Source organism: Colius striatus, chromosome 19 (assembly GCF_028858725.1).
Source record: "Colius striatus isolate bColStr4 chromosome 19, bColStr4.1.hap1, whole genome shotgun sequence".
Taxonomy (NCBI): domain Eukaryota; kingdom Metazoa; phylum Chordata; class Aves; order Coliiformes; family Coliidae; genus Colius; species Colius striatus.
The window spans coordinates 8383068-8408117 of NC_084777.1; the positions used below are offsets into that span (position 1 = coordinate 8383068).

Here is a 25050-nt window from a genome sequence, read left to right on the forward strand (position 1 = left end):
TGCTGCTGTGGTTAAAGGAATGGATGTGGGAAAGGAGAGGTGGAAGCAGAGGCAGCAGTGGGCTCTGTTGAGCATCTCAGAAGAAGAAGAGCAAGAGGAGCAGGGGATGGGAATGGACTGAGATCTTACAGTCTGTTTGCCCTTCTCATAAAGACAGGCTGGACAAAGCACCAAGGGAATAATCTCACCAGTATCAAGTGAGACATCCCGAGTCAGTTCCAGCTGAGCAGTGTTCCATAAAGAGCAAGGTGCATGCAACCCAGAACTATTCCATTTCTTCTTTCCTTCTCTTCTTGGATACAACTTTCTTCCTGCACCCTCTTTCTGGTCTCTTCTACCTTTCAATTCTTACTGCCTTGGTGAATCATCTCCGCAGGACTGGTGACCCGTGCGCAGTTAGCAGAGCCTGACTCACTCTTCTCCTCTACATGTTATTTCCATAACCTTAGGAAGCCTTAGGAAAGTTGGGATTTGGTTGGTGGGATTTGGGTTAGGTTGGTTCTGGTTTTTTCCACTTCACTTTATGAACATTTTCCAGGGGACCAGGGGAAGGAAGGAGAGAAGAAAGATCTGAGAGGGTTTATTGTTTGGGTGATTTTCCCTACTGCTAAATGTCAACGTCTTATACTCGATGCTTAGGACAGGGAGTAGTGGGGCTTCTATTTCAGGCTTTGCAAGAGATGGGAGAGACTCACCTTATCTCTCTAACACGGCCCAAGCAATGTTTGGGTTCTATTTACGGATTTGTAGAAAAGAAGGAAGTGATAACTTCACCATGTGAGCTCTGGGTTGGCTACCTGGCAGTGGCTTCCCTCGTCAGCACAGATCCTGGAACAGCCCTGGAATCCATTTACCACTTGGCTTAATCCTGCCCTGCTCATTCTGGGAATCTGTTTTTTGTCATCTGAGTGGCAAGATGTTCCGCAGTTGCTGGTGATGACATGTCTCCAGCCAACCATCCTAGAGCCATTGGTGATCCTGGGGATGGGAAGCATGCCCAGAGACGTTGCTTTGCCAAGGACATCTAGGAGTCAAACAACTGTTCCCACCATAGAGGATCATTGGTGAGATGGGTTCCCAGGGGACGTTGTCCATTAGAGCTGTCCTGGCTGCTAACAACTCCCTTTTGCTGTGGATGCCAGCATTGAATTGTCGTGGTTTCTGGGAAATGTGGCTTCAAACACAGAGCAGAAGGCATTCCTTGCCTGCCAGCATCCTGCTGTGCACTCACGGCAGGTATCCTCCATGCCTGGGGTGTGCTCACTTGTAAAAGAGGGTTAATAGTCTTTCAGAGACAAAACCCAACTATTAGTGGTTAGAGATCTGGACTGGGGCTCTGGGTTACAGCCTCAGGTCTGCCTTCTGTCTGCTATCTTGGAAAAGTAATTTCCTCTCTTTGTACCGCTGCTCCTTTGTCTGCTGCCAGTCCCAGCACTGCAGCCTTCTGCCATGCAGGTGTGTACCGTAACGGAGCACACGTCTTGGCAGAGGGATGTAAGTGCTGCCACATTGTCAGAGGTATTAATGCCCTTTGTGAAGTGTGTTGGAGTCTCTGTGTGTCAGGCTCCTTATAGGCATGTGTTTTGTCCTCAGGGAAACTAAATCAGCTCAGTTTTAGAAATCAGAGATGGCATTCTGTCCTTGTGAGCAGCAGGACAGTGCAGTGGGGCAGGAGACCCTGTCTTACATCGTAGTCTTAGTGGAAAAGATGGAATGATTACTGATATGATGATGGATGCTGAAATAGACTCCTCGTGGCCAAGAGATTCCCAGCTCTTTTTCCTCTTCATCGATTTGTGTCTTATAAATTAATCAAAACTGTGAAGAAAAATGTTAACTTCATTTTGGGGAAATTAATAAGTAAACAATTAATTAGTTGTGTTAAGAAAGCTGTTGTGAACATACTCTGGTAACCCAGGTGCTTCCTTGTTCAAGAACTGGTGTCAACTCTTGCATACTCAGTCCTGACTGAGTGTGTGTTTTCCAGCCTCTGAGTTTGGTCAGATAATTGCTTGTTTTCTCAGTTTTACCCTGATACCACATTTGGCTTCTCTTGTGATACCTGCTTGTATAAATGGAAAGTTATGAAAAGAGACACAGTCAAATGACATGCCTGAATGTATCTATAAAAATATTTAGAGCTCACTGTGTTTGCACAAGTTTTAACCTGAGTGAACATGAGTTTATCTGGCACATGAGTGTAATGGAACAACTCGCATGAGTAAAGCTAAACATGTGTAAATGTTTGCAAGATATGGGTCAATAATTCTTTGGAAATCATAGCAAACCAACTCTCTGTTTTCTTATGTAGTGCTATTCTTCTATCTGTCTCAGACAAGGGATCTGAAATATCTGTAATAACCATTATGGTGTAGTTGTTCCAAATAGCTCACAGCCAGGATGCGGAAACTCAGCTAGTGTAAATTGTTATTGTTCCATTGACTTCAAGGGAGCTACAGGAGATTTTATGAACTGAGGATCTTCCCCCACATTCTCAAATGTCCAAAACTGCATATTAGGGCCAAGTAAGAGGTCTGCTTCCATGCGGGACCCTCCATCAGGACCAATTTCTCTAAGTGTTCGTTGGCTAACAGGCTGCAGATCTGGCTGCACTCGTGTATGCTGAGCCCTTCGGAATATACTGATCCAAAGTCTTCTCACTCCTTCCTCAGCATCTACACATATTACCTCTATTTACAATAAATAGACCAAACAAGGAATATTTTCTTTAAATTGGTTGCCACCACAGGTAGTGGTTTGGTTCAGTTTCCATCACTGAGCTGTGAAGGGTGAGAAGGAACCAGGAGCAGGGTCAGGTAACAGTGGCCATGTAGAAGAAACTGGCTGATCTTACAAGTCCAAAAATTCCACTTTCCCAGTAAGAGTAAGGAGAAGTGAAACACAGAACAGCTGATGGCTTTTCAGCATAAGTTTACACTTATTTGATTTGACAAATCACCTGAGATCATTATGCTTTTAGCTATTAATTGCACACCGAGTTTCTTTCTAGGAAATGTTCCTTCTCCCTCCTGCTAGTCTGATGTTTGCATATGTGTGTAAGGTTTGATCTCCACTGGATTTGAGTCAGCTAGTGGGGTTCTATGGGGCATTAAACTATTGGAGTATTTGATCACAAAGAGATGAAAATAAAGGTAAGAGCCTGCTTAGTAGAGCTGGAAATGAAGACCTGACTGCTGTTTGGCAGGTCTCCCATTGCCTTCTTCATAGACCATCTTGGACGAGGCTGGTCAGGAAGTTTTTGTACAAGTTTCTATGCCAGACATGTTGGTGTCAGCAGGGTGTGCTTGGGCTGGCCAGAATCACCTTGTTATCGACCTCTCTTGTGTCCTCTGACATGTCTCCAGGTGAAAGCTGCTCCTCTTCAAGTTTAATGATCTTAATCTCAGAAGAAGATGGAACCTCCTAGTGCTCTGGGCTGGTGGAACTCAGATCCTTGGTGCCATCTTTGAACCCAACATTTGGGGTTCATTTTCAGACAGTAGCTTGTTCTCCTAGGAAAGAATGAGAGCACAGTAGCTTTGTACATTTAGGAAGGAAGAGGTTGATACAGGTTGCTGTATCTGAAGTATCTGATGCATCAATTTATGCTGTAAAGAGTGTCTCTGGGGCTGTTGCAGAGCTGATGGGATTCCTGGTGAACATAAGGCTCCACACAATCCTTTTATCTGCTACAAGACTGCTGACCGTGGGCCTTGGGGATCACCAGGTTGTTTGGACTACTAGTCCATTGTTTAGAAATCTCTAATTTAAGAGAAGCTAAAAATGAAAGGAAAGCAAGAAAGAGGGTGGGGACTAGATATGTGGTGATGGACAAAACCTTCTGCCAGACAAGAAGTATCTGAGGACAAAGCTCATGTCTGTGATTTGTGTCTGCACAACTCCCAGCACAAATGGCTTTCCAGTTTGCCTTGAAGTCAAGTAACTGTTTTAACATGCTGCAGAGTGCAAAACAAACTCCAAGGGAAAAGATAAATTCACTTGGACTCTCCACCATGCAAATACATACCTTTGAGATTGGAACTGGCTCATGCCTGGATGGCTCCAAGCATAGCAGAGTCAGCTTGTGTCTGGCGGTGGCTGACCCTTAGCAACCCAGTGAACCTTGAGAAAAACTGGAGGGCTCATGGCTCAGAATGAAATGCTTTAATTCTCAGTCTCCTCCAGCAGCATACTGCCTCGGGGGAGGTGGAGGAGGTGATGCAGTTTGACATAGTTGAAGCAGGGTTTCTGAGGTCTCAGATAGTAACTGTGAAAGATCTGTGATAAGCAGCAGGTGAAGGAGGAGTGAGTCCTGTTAATGACCCTAAAAGAAGAATACACCCATGAGTAGCCTTGTGTGTCATGTTTTTAGAACATTGTGGCTCCTCCAAATTAAGACTATTTCCTTCTGCTGGACTGACTGCTCTTGACAAGAGCAATGCAAGACAGCCCATCCTTCATTTCCACATGGTTATTCCACATGCAGCAAGTTCTAGACCTGAAAAGCACCAGCAAATCCATTCAAGGGATTTTTATGGCACTTCTTCCATCAGCAGAAGAACTGGGAAGCCCAGAGGAAAGCTCTTCTTCAATATTAATGTACCTAATAGGATATAGACATAGGAAGCAAATTCACCCAGAATTCATGACGGAAGAAAGATGAAGCCATTCAGAGAGGTGTTGCCATTTGCACCTTTGTACAAGTTGGCAAGTGAGACACAAACTGTGCCCGAAGTTACAAAGTATAATCATTGGCTTTTTCTGTTTCAGCCCAGACAACTTGTGCCCAGCAAGCAAGATTCCTGATGGATGTGTCTTTGAGAAAAGTCAGGACAAAGAAACGATTTCAGAGGCTGCAGGCTTTCTGGGCGTGGGGTTTAGGCTCCCCTCTGACACGAGGGGCTGGCATGCATGGATGCTCCCAGAATGGGGACAGAAGATTTTGTAGTAATAACTAGGCCTTTTTATTTCTTTTATAATCTGGCAAACCATGTAGGGAAGGAGGTTTTGACATCTTTCCACCAGGATCAGTAGGGATGGTTTGCTTTTAATGATCTAGCCAGTGAGACAGACCATCTGCTGATGTAAATCAGAACAGCTCCATCGCCTAAAGTTATGTTACACTAATTTAAATCAGCTCATCATCTCCAAGACAAACCACCTTTCGCTGCCTTCTCCCAACAAGTGCCAGATTCAAAGCACATTAAACCCATGTAAAACCTGGTTGTGAGGGAACCTGTAAACCCGTGCTCCCCATCTACCCATCCAAAACCCCAGTCTAAGCCTTCTGCTCACAGCCCTCCTCTGAACTTGCCCTCCTTAGAGGCAGAGCCCTGGAGGAAGAGGAGTTTGGGATGAAGACCCCCAAAAGGTGACAAACTTGGAGGGCTGAGCATGCCATTTGTTCCCTTGTTTCAGGAACCAAAACCTGGCGAGAGCAAAGCGGAGGAAGGTCTCTTTTTCCATCTGCTTCACTGGCATTGCTCCTGAGGTCACTGCCGGGGACATCGGTCCTTGCTGGGCCCCATCTGCCTTCCCTGGGCTCCCTCATTTATGCCCACTTGGGCCTCTGACATTCTACTCTGTTTTTCTTTCCTTGAGAATGGATGGGGAATTGGGAGCCGCTGCGCAGGAACGCGCCTGTTCCCCATTACAGCTCCACCGGGGCTGTAACACGATCGTGCCTGCTCCATACCCACACAGATATTTATTTATCCATACAGGCTTTCTCCTTGTTTTCATTAAGTTAGGCAGAAAAGGTTAATCTTTCTTCTGCTAAAGCTTCAAAACCAACCAAGCTAAATAAAATATGATTTCTTTCATTTCTTTTTTAAAGGACACTCTCTTTTTTTCTTCCCCCTCCTTAAGTACCAGAATGAGGTCACAGCCAGAGATGCCACAAGAGTAAATTGAAAACAGGTTGAAAAAAAAGCAACAGGGAGAAAGAGAGAGAAAACCACAATCAGAAGAAAGTGACTGGTAATGTGGCAGAGTTGGTTGCATCCAGTCTAGTAAAGAAGCTGTCGTAGCAGAGACAGTGGTGCCTTCCTGCTTTCCCTTCTTCACTCTTTCTAGGAATCTCAAAGGTGAATCACAGCAGGGAGAGCTCCTCTCATCTTCATTCCTGCTTTGGTTTGCACTGCCTGGGTTTTGTCCACGCTGCTTTCAGCACAGGGAGATGGGCTGAAGGTGTGGGAAGGCCTGTGAGAGTCCCAGAGCTGCTTTTTGCTCCTCTAACCTCCTGGAGGCTCCTGGCCTCACTCTCTTGTTTAGTCTGGTTGAACTCAACACCAGAACTCGTGTTGTCTTCTGTGGGATGGTTAATAGGTGATTCAGTCTGCCTGCTCTTCACAACTGCCGAGCACTGGCACGGGTTGTGGTGGAAGGACCGAGGCAAAGACTGTTGAGTGCTGCAAGCAAGCAGTCTGAGCCTGCTTCCGTCCTCATTCCTGCCCATCTGAGCCTCTTGCCACTAGAAATGGGTTTGCTTAAGAGCAGATTGCCAGCTCAGCCTTGCAGACAGGCAGGTGAGTCAGGGCTGTCCTCTTCCTCCTCAAAACCAGACATCAAGGTGAATTCCCAAGTGGTTGTCCCAGGGTCATCACCAGTGGGTTGATCTCTGTGCCTTGATGTGGTCAGTTGTGGCATGGCCAGAAGAAGTCAGCAGAGCTTCACAAAGTGGGACTAACCCTCCTGCAAGCTCCAAGTATGCTGTTATTTTCTGCTGGTTTAGAGAGAGCTCTGACTCACCACAACACCAGAATCAGTCTAAGATACGTGTTTACAAAGCCAAAAACAGGAGGTTTTGCCAAACTCCACAGCCATGTCTGTGAAAGTGGATGAGGCAGTGCAAGGGGCTGCACTGGAGAGAGAAGGAAGATGCCACCTGGAGAGGGCTGCATCCTCCTGGCAGTCATTAGTAAAGCAGAGACTGACATTCTAGAGCTGCCTGGGGAATTGGATGGTTTAGGGCAGATCAGCCCTGGGAAAGCAATGGCACAGAGGGTCTGGCAGGGCTTTGGTGTAGAGTTGGGAATATCAGTAAGTGTGCAGCAAGTAGCACTTTTTGTTCTGTGCACATCACTTACCATAGAGATACTGAGCTCTGGTCTGAGTTTTTTTGCTGCTGAGGAGTGAATACAGGTGAGGCATCCTCACAGGGGCTGGTCATTTGTCCTTGATATCTGTAACAGCTTATTGCTTTATTTAGCTTGACATCAATTATTTATTGCTATTAATGAAGGACACAGATGGCTGTCTGGTCAATAAAATATCTCCTACTCCACAAAGATGATCTGCTTAGCTATCATTTACTCTGCAGAGAACCTTTGGATTCTCTCTGAAATTTAATAACACAAGCAAAGGTACTACAGCAATCCAGGTTTGTGCTTTGGGAGGCTGAAATCCTTCTTTATATTTGCTGGCGGGATGTTGAAGAACACAAGTACAGACAGAAAAGAGAAGGCCCTTTGCTTTCCATCACAAACTACTTATCCACATAATCCCTTCTATAAAGTGATCAAACTCCTTCTTAAAAGATAGTTGGGTTATTTGCCCTTCTCAGGAGTAGACCATTTATTCCCATCCAATTTACTTTCTCTTCCCATTACTGCCCATTAGCCTAAATACCTTTTTTCCCTCCAACTGCCTGCCCTGTTGATGTATTCACAGTCATGGATCTTGACTTGGCCTTTTTATGTCTCTGCTTGTAGAGTAAACTAGTCTGTTTCGTTATTTCCCTGTGAAGCTGCCTCTCATTGCTTTCTCCATCCCTTGTGCATTAGCACAGATGAGCAGTACTGTGCCCTGGGCTCTCACTGTGGCCATGTGCAGTTAGGTCAGTATTTCTCCATGGCTACAAGACCACTTTTCCTTGGTAGGGCAATGTTAGTGGTCCATCGTTCTCTTGCAATGCCACCACAGGCACCAGTTGCCTTGGTTGCATCCCACTGACAAAGTCCCAGTCTGAATCTTGGGAATAACTTGTCTTCTGGTCCCAGGGAAAGCTTAGGAAATTTCACTTCAGCTGCTGTCAGGGCACCACAAACTGAAGAGTGAGATTTCTCTTGCATGATATGAACAAATACAGTTGCCACGTGGTCTGCTTTCCCCAGAGGACAGCACATGAGTGCAACTCCTGCAGATTGACAGCTCTGGTAGCTGGTTTGTCCCTGGGGTGTCCCTTATCCCACTCTGTCTTTGCTCTGTGGTCCATGCAGTCTGGCACCACGAACAATCTCACTGCTGCTTATACAGGTGCAGAAAGACTCCAGCCTGGGGCTGAGGTTTCAGCACCTTTACTAGCATCTGTTTTGCTGTTTTCATAACAAACTCTTTGCTTTTGTTTGATTGTAGCAGGGCCAAAGAGAGGGGAAAGTTCTTCAGAGGCTTGGGATTGAACACAAAGCACCCTCTTGCTGTAGGGATTTTATTGCAAGTGTTTGGGTTTAACCCAAGTTGACACTGTGTTGGCAGACCCTGAGAGCTTCATTTCCTGCTGTACAGGGGAACAGAAACACACACTGCAACTTAGGCAGGCCTGATTGGACTCCATGGCAGACCAGACCCTTGTGTGACAGAGCCGTCGCTGTGCTTTGAGACATTGATGGCTGCTAGCCTGCTTCTCTCCCCTCACAGCTACACACATCATGAATGACCTTCCAAAGACGAGCACTCAGAAATTAGTGGGTGCCTAAAGGAGAAGTGTCTGTGCAATTTTAACACACTCTTCAATTCAGTGGTTGCACCTGATGCTTTCCATCCTGTTTCCAATCTCCTGCAAGTCTATTTTCACTCTCTGCATCCGCTGTCTCACCCCTGTGTTTTTGTCTTCCAGCCCATCTCTTGTACTCCTTGGTACAGATGGCCTGACTGAATCTGCTTGTACCCTTGGACTGCCAGCCCAAATCTCCCCTAGGTCTTACCCAGTTGCTTAGCCCAGTCCCTTTGCACAGCTGTTTTCTTTGCTAGCCTTTGTTATCTGTCTCTCAACCCTGAGTGAGATCCCAGAGTAGGCACGATCTGTCCCTTCTTGGTTCAGAGGTTGCTTGATGTCCAAAGAGGCTTAAAAGCTCTTGCTCTAATTCAGCAACACAAGCTGGTCCTGCTTCTTCATTACATGTCTGTGAGTCATGTAGCTTGCAAGTCACAGCAGTGTCTGTTCCCAGTGACTTCTGGTGATGGGGAGTTCCCCAAGTCCAGCCCCATGTCAGATGAAAAGAGACAGAAATGAAAGTTGGAAATGAGCAATAGGGTTTTGTTTGTTTAAACCATAAAACCAGAGCTAAGGGGCTTGCTTAAGGCCATTCAACACTCATGACTTCCAAGCAGTGATTTTACCACTGCCAACCTACCCATTGAGTTGACTTGGGGGTTGGTACAGACCCAGCGCTGGGAACTGGGTTAAGCTCCAGACACCAGTGACAGAGCTGCTTGAAAAAAAGTTTGGAAAGAACAAGTCATGCTGGGAGCATTAAAATGAATAATTAAGGCTTGGATTCCTTTAGGGAGGAAAAGAATTTATTGCTGCTCTTTTCTCTAGCCAAGGGGGACATTTGTTACCGAGTTGTATATTTTGAGACAAGACGCAAATGCGGTTTGGAGGGGCTGTGGAGAGGATTTGTCCTTCTACCTGGTTAATCCAGTGGCACAACGAGACATTCTGGGCTGGTTTTACCACTGGGTTATTTCTTACAGTCTATGTCAAGAACCTAGACTTGTGCTTCACTTCAGGAGTCCTCAGTCACTTTTGGTTTTAGGAAAATAAAGGAAAATGCTGAGAAGGGATTTTTCCTCCTCCCTCTGCTGCGGTGTCGTGACATTTACTCATGCACAAGGTACCTGGCACAGCAATCTGGGTCCAGGTTTGCTTATACCAGCATAACTCTATCAACTGCAGCAGCCCTTTCTCCGATTCAGTGAGAATGGGGGCATGACCAGGGCAGCTGCTCCTTTTTTTTGCACTGCTTGGCACCTTGGGCTTTCAGTTACAGTGCTGTAAAATGGGAATTGAATGCAATGAGCTCTAACTGATGGACAGCCTGACCACTGCAAGGAGACAGGTTGCATGGCAGTGGATAATCAGGCTCCAAAAGCTTAGTAAATGGAGCATTTTCATTTTCAGCTGTGTGTAATGATCTAAGTGTATATTAAGCTTTATAAACCAGAAGACAAAAAAGAAACCCCAAACATTTTTTCAGCATTTTAAATGATTTTTTTTTTCTTTGAATGCTTATATTTTCAGCACAGATGAAGGAACTCCAGTCAAAGCTCCATGAGCTGGCAGAGAGCACCTGAAAGGGAATGCAAAGCTACTGATTTTCATTGAATTAAAAACCCCACAGCCATGCAGACAGAAAAACCAGCACATTGACAGCAGTTCCATCCAAGCTCTAAAAAGATCTCCTTTCCTGATAATCTCACATATCAGATAGACATTTCACTTTGAAAAAGACACTCATCCCTTTAAAGAAGTAGAAGTGCAGTGAAGGCAGGTGAAGCCTGTTTAGCCAGGCAGGTGAAGCCTATTTAGCCAGACAGGTGAAGCTTATTTAACCAGGCTTCTAGGCTTGTTGGCTCCTGGAGCCTGCCCTTGCTGGTGGACCTGTGTGTGGGGTTTGTGATGAGGCCATGTGTTGCCTGGATGCTCTGTGAGTGCACCTTTCTGCTGGCCAAGCAATGGTTTGGCAGTGCCCTGGGTTTCTGCAGTGGGTCACCCTGCCAGTGATGGCTCAAGTGTGTTTTCTACCTGCTTTGTCTGTAGGTGATATCTTCCATATAGACCCAGGGCTATTCCTACCAGCCACAGCCAATGAGACTTTGTTGATGTCTGTGCTATGTAGGTGCAGTCCTGCAGTGGTTTTTAAATGGTCACCAATAATGTTGCACCTGTATTGATGTTTTGGTCTTACTCGTCTCTTTGCTCTCCAGGAGAATCCCTGAGCTTTGCGGATGATTTGCTTTCTGGCCTTGCAACATCCTGTGTGGCAGCGGGTAGGAGCCACGGAGATGTCCCTGAAACCAGCCTCTATTCAGTCATTTTCAAGTGCCTGGAACCAGATGGTCTGTACAAGTAAGGAGAGGCATGTGGGGAGGTGCTGGGGACAAGAAGGGATCTCCAATGCTGTAGAGTTATTATGGACCTCTTTGGTCAGCCCTGTGTTACCCAAGACACTGGACAAATGATGAGATTCTTTTTGTTGCTTTGAGTGCTAAGCTTAGCTAGTGAAATGGAAAACCAGTGACTGCCAGTACAGTGCTGGAGGCACTGGGAGTCTGTGGGAGACTCCACTGAAATAACTCAACTCACTTCTTTAGTATCCTGGGCTTCCATGTCCTTGCCTGGTGGCAGACTTGTGTCTCATGGGTGAACTGAGCTAGTCTGGTCAGACTGAAGCAAGTTGCCAAATGCCCTGTGGACTGAAACAGCCAGATGTCAGAAGTGTGATGGGTGGTGTTTATGTAAGTTGCTGTTTATATTTGTAGGACCCATATAGCAGATCAGAGAGACACCACATGTGTCTTCCACTACCCAGCTACCTCTGTAGGGGTGACTGGCCATGGCCGTGCTGATGTTCTTGTTCACTGGACTCTTCTGTGGTATTCTTTGGGCACGTGGGATTGGATTTTTGGTTTGAATCCTGTGGAGTAATCAGTGTCCAAAGCAAAGCACTAATTCCAGGACCTGAATATTAACTTCTTCATTATCATTTGGAGGGAGTCTGGGCTTTTGAACCTGTCTCATTAGCCAGGGCATTCTCTGTCATGAGAGAGGTCTCAGGAGTCAAGACAGTAGGATAGGAAAAAAAATAAGGAAAAAGAGAAGGAGGTGGAGGAGAGGCAGAGTGAGCAGGAGAGAAACACCCAGGGCTTAATGTCAGAGCAACTGTAATAATTAAAACACATTTTGTAGTGAGCAATGAAACTTTTTATGGGACCACAAAAGCATTTAAAGTGAGAGCTGGCAAATGGTCTGTCAGCAAGAACTTTTTAAGGTCTTGATTAATACTTTCCCTTTGCCTCCCTCTCCACCACCCCCTGGTTAAGTATGTTGACAGCTTCTGAAGAAGAAGCCTTTATTGCTCATCTCTTGAGCAGGGCTGTGTCCAGGAGTGGGCTCCAAGTGATGTCTCTTGCTATTTAATAATTGTAGATGTTTTCTTGTTAAATATATGTCATGCATAAATATAATTATTAATATCTCTGGGAACTGAGCTGCTCTGTAAAGGTGCCAGGGAGAGGCTGGAGCTACCATAGAGCTTGCTAAGAACCTGCTGGCCATAAAGTCAGCCAGTTGTGAGCTCTCAGCCATTGTGCTTACAGCTGCCAGGGGCACTGGGAGAGGGAAGAGCCACTGGGTTTTAAGAGGAGACTGCTGCTGAGGTCAATGCACAGAGCTGGGAGCCAGAAGGTCTGGCTCTTGGACAGCCTGGGCTGCCAAATCATCTTCCCTGTCTGCAGAGACGGGGGTGGTTACACTCATCCATTGCTTTAGGGGCTCTGTGATCTAATTCCTGATGGGTCAGACTTGGGTGGAAGGCAGAAAATTTTGTCCAGGGTTTTGTCATCCCTTTGGTCAAAGCCAGGCTTCTGACTCTCAGTGTGAGGCACACTGCCATGGAGGGGGTACAGAGTCAGCAATGCCCTGTGTCCTGGGTGTCTTTGGGCAGCTCCTGCTCTGAGACTGCCTCTGAGTAAGGGACAGCAGCTTTCTATGGGGAGCCATGGCTGTAGGCAGACAGCAGTCTCCTGGCATAGAGAAGGACCTCATCCTTGTGTGGGAACAGACCCTGGGGTTAACACAGTGTTGTCTGTGTCCCACAGCTAATACTCAGCAGGGCTTGGCACACCTTTCCCAGGGCTTCCCACACTTAAGAGCATATGTATGGACACATGTTCATGTTGGAACCTGTGATACATGAACCCACACAGCTGGGCATCCAAAAAATGTGTGTACAGAGTACAGCAGACCCTCCTTGGCATCAGCTCCAATGCTCCTCCTGCTCAGGGTGCATGCACAGCCAGCACACACACACACACCTAACTCCAACCTGGGACCCAACCAGTACATGTTTACTTGGCATCTGTGCATTCTCAGATTCACAGGCACACACATTAAATATTCCTCCTTCAGATGTCTGTACAGTTGCAACACAGCATGAAGAAAGCCAGAGCAGTGAAATGCGAGGCTGAGATTCTGTTCTGAGCCCACACAGATGTAACAACAGCAGAAACACAGGCATGAGGTCAGTTCTGAAATCGAATTTCTTCTACTTGTTTCATTTCTTTCTGTGGAAAACCAGTATCTGGGAAGGCTCTGGGTATGATCCTGATTACAGCCACTCGGCAGGGACCTGTGCTTTTCTCTGGGCTGTTAGGTGTGCACACAGTCTGCAGCATCAGAGTGCTTCAAAAGCAAATGGCTTTGCTTGATGAGTAGTCTGATGGTATCCTGTAAACCAAGAGAGGGGATCCTGAGACCATGGAGGTCTCTTCTGCTCTGTAAATGTCAGACATCCTGCCCCTTTTCTTCTGTAGTACCTGCAGCAATTACACTCTGCTGTTGACCGTTCATTTGGAGTGTTACCAGCCTGAGATCAAAGCTGGGCTTGTATGAAAAACAAACCCAAAAATGTTCTACAAGCAAACAAATAAATTGATTGATTCCTCTGCTTCTGAGACTTCTGTAACTTCAAAACATAAACTAACAAAAGAACTCATTTCTTTGTCCTTTGCGATTTCAATCTGACAAAAACATGTTGCCTGTCACCCCTTTTCTTCCTCTTGCCTGTAGCACAGTGGGGTTGGAATGCAAGTCCCTGCACAGAGGGTTTTCAGAGGGAAAGTAGATCATGTCAGCCAAGATGCTTGTGCTCCATGGGCACTCCTGCAGGCTGTCAGACAGGAGTGCCCATCTGTGGGGAGCTGTGCTGCAGACGTGTGAGGGCACTTGTGTCCATGCACACAGAGACACTGAGGGTGGTCCTTGAAGGCTGTCAAGTTTGGTTTAAACTTTTAAAAAACAAAAGTCTTGGAGTTCTTGCACAATGCATCACAGGAGAAGGGGTTGTTCCCCTCTGAGGTCTGCTAGACCAGAGCAGTCTGTCAAGCTTCCTCCCAGGTGGTTCTGGAAGAGGATAGGATGAGGAAGGCAGAGGGAGAGATGTCTATATGTCTGTGAAGTGCTTGATTTGCAGGCACCAGCCAGCCTGGCCAGCAGTTAATGCCAATCAGACTGAGGGTTTGGGAGCACCATGCTGTGACAGGCAACTTGTGATGCTCTGAGCACCCAACAACAGTCAAGAGAAAGGGCTCTGGCTTGTCTCAGAGGTCGCTCAGCCTGGAGGACTGAGCTTACATTGCTCATGGCCCTCACATAGCTCAGCACCCTACAAAGCCAACATCTCTTCACTGGAGATAGTGAAGACAGAGCTTCTCTTGTGCATCCCATTGCCTCTCTGAGCCCTCAGCCCAGCTCATCCATCTCAGCTTCTCACCCTGTCATTCCTCGAGTGCCTGGGGATGTTTCTTTGCTGAGCTGTACCTGATCGGCTGCTGGAAAGCAGCTCTGCCAGCTCAGCACGTTCATTTCAAATACTTGGGGAGACACCAAGTATCCCTCAGCCAAAAAGGGAAGTTTTGGAAAGGGAAATGAAAACCCCCTCCAGCTTCTCGATGGAGCTGCAGTGCAAACACACCAACGACTTCCCTGCGCCACAGATACTATAATTATAGATTAGATTAAATCCCAATGTTTCATTTTATTTACATTCCTGACCCAGCCTATTCATTTCCGATGTTTGTGCCAAGAATCAGCACAAAATTTACTGGAAATAATATGGAAGTCATCAGGATCCTTTCCAGAGCCTTTCCTTGGAGCGTGTTCATGTGCTGAGAAGGAGCCTCCGCTTTACATTCCCTTTGCTGGCTCCGATAGGGTTTCCCCAGGGTGATCCTGAACCAGCCTGAGGGCTCTGGAAGAGTGTATCAGGACTGTTGGAGAAGTGGAAACCCCTTCCTAGGAGATGAAGGTCAGCCAGTGCTATCAGATGGAAGGGGATTTGGTTAGACCTCAGGATAACTCAAGGCTCCCACCTGCAGCCGAAACCCATCAAGCCCTCTCCAGCCAGTGCCATCCCCTGTAGAGTCTGGAAGCCATTGTTGGCATGGTCAGGCTTAGCCTCTGTCATATGCTGCCTAACAGTGAACATACTGTTTTTTTAGTGAGCTTAAGGAAAGGGGCAAAGGTATTGAGTGGGGGGAACCCATCAAAGCACAGAGAGACAGCGATTGCAGTTCAGCAAGCTAAATGTGCTGAAGGAGCTGGCCCAGAGCAAGGCTGATTAATGTTGACTGACCTCTGCCTTGTGCATAGCTGGGATAAAAAGTGGAATGGAAACCCTTGGTGCTCAAGAGTGTGCTAATGCTGGCAGCAGTCTGCTGCTCCTTATATGATACTAATTGTTATTGTTGGGCTTCCATCAGGAAGACACGTGAATGAGTATTGGAGCAATCGGAGGCAAATCCCAAATAGCTCAGTGGCATGGATTAAAACACATCTGTTACAACCCTTGGCCGAGTCCCCTGTGTGCACAGGAGCTGTGCTGCTTCACTAAATCCACCTCTTCTATTCCACATGCTCCCCAGCTTCCTGAAGCCAAACAGCGTGTGGCTGTAGTTTCTTCTCAGGCATTTCTGGCTTGCGGAAGCTCAGACAAGGCAAGTCAGGAGTCAAACAAGTGCTTGCTAAATCCCAGGCCTGTGATCTAAATGCAGGCTCAGCTTTCCTCAGCAGTTCAGGGTTGCTTCAGAACCAGGCTGCCCAAATGCTGAGTCAGATGTGGTGTTGTTTTTGCTGACCTCAGTCCAACACTGAGCTATCTGGGCTATGTGCAGGTCACTACAGTAGAAGGGGATTGGCCTCATGAAAGATGGTCTGTACAGGAAGGCTAGGGGTTCAGCAGAAGGAGATAATCTCTCTTTGTGATGGTATTAATGAGGTCTCGTGCATGGAGGAAGGTTGGGCTCCTGTTGGTTTCCACAATTAGGAGGACACACATATAAAAGGAGACATTCATGCTTCCTTCATGGCTGGTCAAGGTGCTGGAGGCTCTTCCCAGCTTTACCATTTGCTCCACTGAGTGATTTAAGATGCCTTTCATCGTCATCCGTTTGCCTGTCTGTTCTAAGCTCAGGTTTTACGTTCCCTCTTGCTGTCTCAGCGTACAGGTGAATTGGATCAGGGCCTCCAGGTGCTGCAGCAGCAGCATTGCTACAGTGATCCTTTGCCATCACACTTCTAAAAGCTGGATTTGTTCCTGAATCCTCCTGATCTGTCTCTGTCACAACCGTTCATCCACCTGGGACAGATCTGGAATCAGGAGATGCCTTTCCACTGACCTCAGTAGAACCTTCTTCCTTAGTATCTGCCAAGTGTATGAGCACCTCCCTCCTCCTTTCTGGAAAGACCAGGTTATCCTCCCCAAATTCTCTGCTTCTGAGGCATGGACAGGTCATTATGTAGGGGATTGCAGCTGAGGGAGTGTGTGAATACAGGATTCTTCCTGGAAATCGTTACAGGGTGGAGAGGAGGAGTTTGGCCTCTTTGTTGGTAGACAGATGGACCTTTGCAATTCCACCTTTTCCCCATCACCAATCCCCTATCACCAGCCCTTTACAGTTAGGACTTGGAGTGTATTCTTATTTCTGAGTGTGTAGAAACCTAATGCCACTAACATAGATCCATCCAAGTCTTACCTCATTGACTAATGGGAGAGTAAATACAAAAGATGTGATATAAATATCAGCAGAGGCCTTGCTGGCTTTGATTTGCCTCTGAGCCAGTGAAAGCTGCATTGTGCTACTGCACTGGAGTCAGTTCTTTTGTTCATCAGTTCTCTGTGGTATGGAGCACCTTCTTCCTGAAGGTTGGGAAGCTGAGGGCTGTGTTGATTTGACTCTTACAGCAGGGTTTGAGCCCCCACCACTTCCAGTACACGGGGAATTCACTGCTTGGTGTGGATGTTTCTTTTATCTTGTAGGGAAGAAATGGATCAGAAGAAGGGAAAATGTTTTTGTTCTTGTTGGCCATGTCCTAGCTGGAGGTGATGTGAGATGCTTGATGCTCTTCAGTGGGCTGGAGCTGAGCAGAGTCAAGAGATGCCCTTGCTCACCCTTCACATAAGCCTCACTTCAGAAGAGCACTTCAGGGAGTTGATTTTTTTTGGTCAGAGGATTAAGCAATGCCCCTGCACAAAAATATGGTCTCTTCTTCCTAATTTCTTCATGCAGTCTGGCACCCAGGTACCTGAGAGTACACAGCCACCTGAGCCATGCCCCTGGCTGGCTTGGTGTCTCATGCTCTCCCTGTTCTTGTTCTCAGTGTATTAGTGAGGATTTTTCCCAGCAAAGCCAAACTGGCAGCAAAATGAGGGTTTTTTTCCCAGTACAGGAGGCAGTGGGTGATGCCACTTTGCCAGCTGGAGTTTCTCCTCTGTTGCCAGAGTGCAGGTGAAGCTCCTGTCACCTCAACTTCTTCGTGGCTTGACACAAGGGTGATGCTTGCTTGCCTTCCCTGGGGCAGCACCAGCGCTTTGACACCAAGAGGCACTGTTATATCTCAGCTGCAGCTCCAGGTCCTACTTCAAGTCTTGCTAGGCTGCACACAGCCCAAAACAAGCTCTGCCCATACTGGTCCTGGAATTTAAGTCACAGGCAAGTGTGATGTGGAGGGCTCCAATCCTGCCCAGGCCAGACACAGCCTTATGTAGTATGGTGCTGGTGATGTTTTCCTGCCCAGGTCCCTTCTAGAGTGACTGTCCCCTCACTGTGCATTGTTTTGTGGCTGGACAGCTCTGCTACACCCCAGACAGACTTTATCTCTGAAAATGAAGGTTGGATTTTCCATGTGTGGGTTCACACATCACTAGCCAAGACGTTGATGTTTGGGTGGGAAGTTTCTGCCTCCTCCTTTGACTGTTTCCCTGTGACCAGTAGCGGCTCAACCTGATGTTTGCAGACAACTCAAGCTGTTGATAGGCTAAATCTAACTTCAAGGAGTGGCCAAAAGGGACTCAGTTATATAGAGAAATATACCCCAGGATGGATGTGTCAAGCTGCACTGCTGCCCAGGTGTTCAGATACTGCTGCACTCACAGGCCTTATCTGACCCTAGAGCCATACCCACAGCCCATGGAGTAAATCAGCTCTCACAGACTCTGGATGGGACCCCAGGTCCTCAAAGCTGGAGATATTTGGCCCAAAAGGAAATGCTTATCCAAATAAAAAGATAAATCACAAGCTAATCCTTTTTGCCTATCTTTTTCTCCACACTCTAGAGGCAAATTTTGGATGCTGTTACCTTCAAGGTCTGTCCCAGCTCAGACCAGCAGTGTGCATATATCTCATATATGATCTGCAAGTCCATAAAGCTGGTTAAACAATGTTTTGTTTCATTTTCCAAAGGACACCTGCAGCACATTCCATCCCATCCTTTTCTTGTAACAGGAGCACAGAGTCCCTCACCAGCCTTGCCTCTCAGAGAACACTTTGTTAGCTTCCTTTTTCCTTTTTTCTTCTTTTGTTGTGTATTTTTTTAAATCTCTTTTAATCTTTGGCTTGCACAGAACACCACTTGTGTAAACACACACCTCCTGGTCCTGCCACACCAGAGTTCATCATCACACAGTGACTCCTCCAGCTCTGCCACCCCTGTTTCCCCTCAAAGTCCCAGGACAAGGCTGGTTCCCAGCTGGAGTTGTGTGGGAGATGGAGCCCATACACAAGTGGCTGCTGAACTCAGCTGCTTCCCAGTAGCTAAAGAGAAACCTTTCATTTATTCCTTGGGTTTTGGGCTTGTTTCCCCACCTGCAAAAGAAATTTGCTTGTATTGTCCTAGTTTGAGGATATTGAGTGATCTGTGCTTTTCCATGATTGTCTTGTCTTTAATCATGGGGTCTGGCCAGACCATGTTGCAGTTGGTGGGAGCTGTTGCTCATGAGATCTCAGGTGGCCTCAGGTTCTGGTTGATGGAGGAGGAGTGTGGTAAGGCATGGCCTGCAATTACTCCACTGCAACTGCTCCTGCTTAATTCCCTTGCTTAAAAATGGACTTTTCAAGAGTGCCCACATTTTGGGACCTTTTCAGTTGTATGTCCTTCAACTTCAGATGTTCACAGCCCTCGTTGCCTGCATCAAGTTATGTTAGTGCTTAGATGGCCACGTACCTGCTGCAAAAGTAGCCAGTGAATTCAGACATCTCCATTGGGAGAGCAGCATCTTCCAGGCTTCACTAGCAGAGCCACAGTTGTCTTGACTTCAGTGGAATTTGCACCAGAGTAGGTGTAAAATGGAGACACTCAAGGTTAGCAAGTAATCTCAAAGTAGCTGCTTCTTCCTGACTTTTCCCACCTGTCAATTGGAGCACTGGAAGGGGCTGCCCAGATGGGCTGTGGAGTCTCCTTCTCTGGAGACATTCAAAACCCATCTGGATGAGTTCTTGTGTGACCTGCTCTAGGTGATCCTGCTCTGGCAGGGGGATTGCACTGGATGAGCTTTCCAGGTCCCTTCCAACCCTTAGGATTCCGTGATTCTGTGTGAAATGTATTACAAATGACCTACACCTTTTGCTTGGTTTTCTGTACAATGAAGAGAACAGCGTAGTAAAAGAGAAGAGAAAGCCCAGAGGCAGCTGCTTGGTTGCAGAGGTGGCATCGACATGGTGAGGTGAGACTTGCTGTGGGTGATTCTCCCTGCAGGAGCTCTGGCCCACTTGTTCTCTGCTTGTTCTCCTCAGTCTGATGCCATCTTGTACTGCCCAAGGATACTTGCCCTGAGTTCCTTTAGAGTGATTGCTCCCTGCACACATGCCCTCGTTGCTCTTGATCACCTCACACACACACATACACTCACTTCCTCCATCAGGAATGAGATAAATTTGATTATACAGCAATATGGTTTCTGTTATGAAAAGAGGAAAGAAAATACCCTGCCCTGGCTTTTGCTGAAAGCCCTTGGAGCCAAAGCTTATGTCATAATTTAAATGTTTCTAAAAAAAATCTGAGGGTTGCTTTTTGTTCAGGAGGTGGTGGTGAGGGAGAGCCCTGTCTTCACTAGATGGGCTGATGGAGCTGGGTGTGGAGACTTGCTGCCCTGGCAGAAAGGAGTATGAAGAGACTCTCAATTCAGGGAGTGGACCTGGGGAAATGTTTGCTCAAGGTCTGAGGCCACTGGCCAGGCAGCTCAGTTGAGGTGGGCTTGGGTGCTTACCTTGGCCACCTTGACTGATGCTTACCTAATCAGGGTCTGTTGCTGGGACACCTGACTTTGCTGTGAGGCTTTCCCATACCAGCAGCTGGAATGAGTACCTTAGTGCTATATAGCCTGTAAACCCACTATCCCATAACCTCTGTTCCATAGCCTGTGTGATGTGAAATCATGGACAGATCCTGCTCTAAATAACCTCTGGGAATGCAGATGTATTTGAGGTGTCTGTGCACTTGTGGTCATGTCTGACTGACCCCATGCTCTGGCAGGTGAAGCAGACCCCTTACACAGGGATTTTCACATCATTGCAACCAAGAGCACTGCAGAGACCAGAATACCCTAAACACTGCTGCAGCCCAGGGAGGTGTTGCACCTTGAGCTCCCCTGGCAGTGTACCCCTAGCTCTGGCAACAGCTTCCAGCCATATCCCCACGGCTCTTCCATTACCTGTCCAAACACACTTGGTTGCTGCGCCAGCTGAGCTATCTTGATGCTGCCCACCCCGTGATGTGATGCCCACCTGCATCACCCTACACCCACCTGAGCTCTCACAGGCCACCTCCAGCTTTCAGCTCTGTCCCTGGCTTGTGCTTTCTGCACTGCCACACGCTGAATTGTTTTCCAAGTGGAAACATGAGTTGAAGTACTAACTCCACAAGGGCCTTTCTGTGCAATGCACCAGGATTAAATATTTATGTTGGCAAAAGGCATGTAATAGGCAGCTCAAGATCAGAGATAATGAAACTGAGGTGTGTGGAGAAAGAGGAGGAGGCAAGGGGGTTGCAGGAGCAGAAGGGAGAGGGACCCAAGTGGGTTGTAGTATGTGTGTATGGGCAATTGCTTTTGGTTTTATTACTACCCCACCTGTTTGTGGGGGTCCCCCATCACCGGGAGTTCTGCAGCACATGAAGGAGTGCAGAGATCAGCCCTGGCAGCTCCCTGCACACACAGGCTTGGCAGCACTAATTGTCACCTGGGTGACTTTAATTTGGAGCTGTCTGAAGGGAGGTGGGGCAGGGATTGTCCTGGAGAAGGTGGCTGGGTGGGGATTAACAAGGGATGAGACTCTCTCTGTGTCATCTGCAAACAATGTAGGATCCTAAATCATTCATAGCAGTGATATAGGATCCCTGGCTCTTCCAGAGCTCTGCAGTCAAGGTTATTTACTGGTGACTGTATCCGATGGGGCAGCAATGTGGTTTGGATTATACGGTGGGTTCCCAGTCAGGTCAGGAGGATGCTCATCACAGCAACCAGGGCACACGGAGCAGGAGGCCCTGTGCAAGCCTCCATGGTGGGTGTCAGCAAAGAACCCTGCAAGGAGGGGCAGCAGGGTGGGTGCCCAAGGGCAGCGGCTTGGGGTGCAGAGCAGGGGGAGCCGCTCCTCCGCTGCAGGAGGGGAACAGGGAGTGCATGCAACAGCAAAGGGCACTGCTCTCTTTCAGTTCATTATCTTTATGAGGCAGCAGCAGCTCTCTCCTTCCACCCAACAACAAATGTGGAAGGCGGCGCATGGGGGGCGCGAGTCCTGCGCCGTGGGACAGCAGCCAGTCACACAACCCCCAGGGAGGGATGAAACCAGGCATGAATGGAGTGTTAGGAGAGAATGGAAACTCTCCACTGGCTCCCAGGCCAGCTCTCTTGCGGGGGGTCCCTTGCTCACGGTGACAGAGCTGCCTCTCATAAACACGCATTTCCTCATCCCCGTTTGTTTCTCTCTCTTGTGCAATCTCTTGTACCAGACGGGAACGGGAGCGAGTCCCAGTGGTACTTGAATGCGTTACAGAAAACCTTCCCACCCTGCCACCAACGAAGTACTGAGGAATAACAACAGGGGTTGGAAGAAAAAAAACCCAGAGAAAGAAAAGATGGGGGGAGCCGGATGGATTTGCTGCTGACCATGAGTTATTAGTGAGTGTAAACTCAAGGGCATGGCTGTGCTGGTAGTGTGCAGCATCAGCCAGCACTCTGAAACCCTCACTGTGCTCCGTGCTGTGCATCCCTCTGGGAAAGGGGAAATTCCTTCCCCATGTGACTTTCCTGGGTGAAAAACATGGGACAAAAATAGGGGCAAAGTAACTTGGCTGAAGTCACAGAGTGCTCAAACCAGGAGATGGTCCAGCTCCAGCCTGTCTGCCCAGCACTGTGCTCTGTACTGGGCTGTCTCACTGGGGAGTATGTGCAGCGTGGCTGCTGCCAGCCATGGGCATCAGGCAGGCTGCCCTTCTCAGTCCACGAAGCACAACTGGGCTGAGGTGTGATGCTGAGGGGCAGGAGCAAGGGCAAGTCCACCACCAAACACAGCAAATCTCCTGGACTGATAGTAGTAGGACCTGGACTTGGGCTTAGTGGAGAGGGATGGAAGATCCTTGTGTTGACTCTAGTTGCAGAGGAGGAATTGCCACTGGGAGTTGTAATCCTTCCATACAGAGGGGAAAGCAAGGGAAGAAACCTGCAGGGCTCAAGGCCTCTGGAGCAGCATTTGAGGTAGAGCAGGGCTGCCTCCACACTCTGGGCACTCTCAGGCATGGCCACTGCTGTGATGAGCTGCTGTCCCAAAAGGTGGGGCAGTGGGTCTCTGGTCCCACTGCTGGAGGCCTGCTGGGGCTAGCAGGGCTTGGGGCTAGTCAGCTGTGCAACCATCATTTCAATAAAGTAATGATTAAAAGGGGGCAGGGGGGGACAGAAGGAAAAAACCCAAACATCTGTTTTACTTCAAATCAGAGAAGATTCCTTTGCTTGCAAGGAATGTGTAAATCACGCCGGGCTGGGAGATGTACATAACCCTGCCTGAAAGCTCCTCTGCACTTCAAACGAATTCTAACGTGCTTATTGGGATTTTGTTTTTATTATTTGTTTCAGGAGCCCCCTCCCCTTGTCCTATCCTCCTCCCTCCCTGTCTGCCTGCGGAGCTCTGAGAATCTCCCGCCCGTGCCCCTTCTCCCCTTGATTCAGAGGCCTCAGGGCACGGAGGGAGAGGCCAGTGGGCAGCAGTGACTGTAGACTTGGCTGGTGTCCTTCTGCTGGGGTTTGCTGGCATGAAGCATCCCTGCCTGGGCCACCAGCCTCCTGCCTGTACCGATGCTGCGGGGCGGATGCAGGGACCCATCGGCTGCTCCTGGTGCAAGGTGCAGATGTCTCACATTTGAGTCCTGCCTGGGATGCTGCAAGCGCAGCAAGAGGAGGCTTCCCCCTCCTCCAAGCCCTTCTCTTGTGTGCCCTTATTGTTGTCGTGCTTTGTTTTGCTTTGTTTCATGCAGAGGGTGAAAGCTAGGGCTGCCCTACGGTGCTGAGGACAAACCCAACAGAGAGAGAGATAGAGAGATAGATCAATCTACAAGCCTCTGCTCGTAGGGGTGCACAACCGCCTCCCCATGCTGACCTACTAAGATGACTGGCCCTGCACCCGAGACCTCTCCCGGGGCCAAGGACAGGCTCAGCTCCCTGCGGTCGATGCAGCCCTTTGCCTTTCTTCTAGGCTGTCGAGCAGGAGGGCCCTATTGTGGTGGCTTATATAAGAACAGTCAGCCATCGACTCGCTTGACACGGACCACCCACTACTCCTCAGATGACACTGTCCTTTGAAGTCACTACCAGCCTGGGCTGGATTTCAACCAGCAGCCCAGATGGAAGCCAAGCCCCTAGGAGGGATGAGAACAAGCCCTACGAAGGGGTTCTCCTGGGGTAGCAAGCTGTGGAGTGTCTGGTTCTTGTTTAGAGCAACTGTGAGGTTGGGAGGGGCAAACGTTTCCCAATTTGCCGAGGGTCACAACCTTCCTCTCCCCCTTTCTCCCCAGGGCAGGCGATGGCCCAGCCTAGCAGAGCGTTGGGAGGTTGAACAGCTGGCATGGTTAGCTGTGAACATTTCCATTGTGGAGCTCACTGCAGGGGTCCAGGGCCTTGCTTGGCTCTCCTTTCTCCCTGGCACAACTGCAGGAAGAGTTTGATTTATTCTCTCTCTCCTCTGAACAACCTTCTCATCTCTTGCAGCCACATCCTTCCACAGCCCTGCTGTCTCTTCATAGAGGAGGACAGCAGCCATCCCAGGAGTAGCCCAAGAAAGGTACTGGAGTGATGTGTCTGTCTTGGGAGACCCACCCAGCACTCAGGACTAATGCTTTCAGAGAAGGCTGAAAGCCACCCACCCATAGATCTGTGTGAAGACAAGCAAAACCTGAGTAATGACTTACCCCTAAACACTGACCTTTGCAGAGCTGGAGGCTTCAAGGTGTCTGTGACTGAGGGAGGAGGAGCAAGGTTGTCCCAGACCTAAGAGGAGAGCAGAAAGTATTGCAGCAGGAGAGAGAGAGGGAGAGGATGTGGGTGCTGCCTGGGATTACCCCAGTCTTGGGAGTAGAGGGGTCCTGGGCGGTTTGTGGAGAGCTGAAGGGATTAATGGGCATTGCAGTGCCTCTGTGAAGGCTGTGCAGGACCTGAGGGCATGTGGAATACAGAGCCTGGGGAAAGGTCTCCTCAGCCATACTGTGCCCAGGACAGCTCCATCCATCCTCAGCACTCATTGATGCTCTGCAGCCAGGCCCAGCCCAGTCCCTGAGGTTTGCAGCCTCAAGTGCCAGTGGGAGCCATGGCATAGGGATGATCATTCCAGCAGCACAGTCAGAGACAGCTTGTTTGGCCTTTGTCAAAGGACTGTGTTTAGAATCTTGACAGAGCAAGGACCCTGGTACTGGACAGACTGATCCAAGCTGCTTTTGCTTCACTGCAGACAAAAGCACCAGCCCACAGTGGCTGAGCATCACCTCTTTCTGGTTCATCACTCCACCAAAAG

At 48.3% G+C, this 25050-nt stretch overlaps 1 protein-coding gene across 1 annotated transcript in view; it reads left to right on the plus strand.

Moving 5' to 3' along the window:
* Nucleotides 1-25050, plus strand: part of ASTN2 (astrotactin 2) — a 319116-nt gene that overhangs the window by 278933 nt on the left and 15133 nt on the right. Inside the window, exon 20 of the mRNA XM_062011422.1 lies at nt 10930-11071. Coding sequence (XP_061867406.1) covers nt 10930-11071 — 142 coding nt within the window. The remainder of the gene's footprint in view (nt 1-10929; nt 11072-25050) is intronic.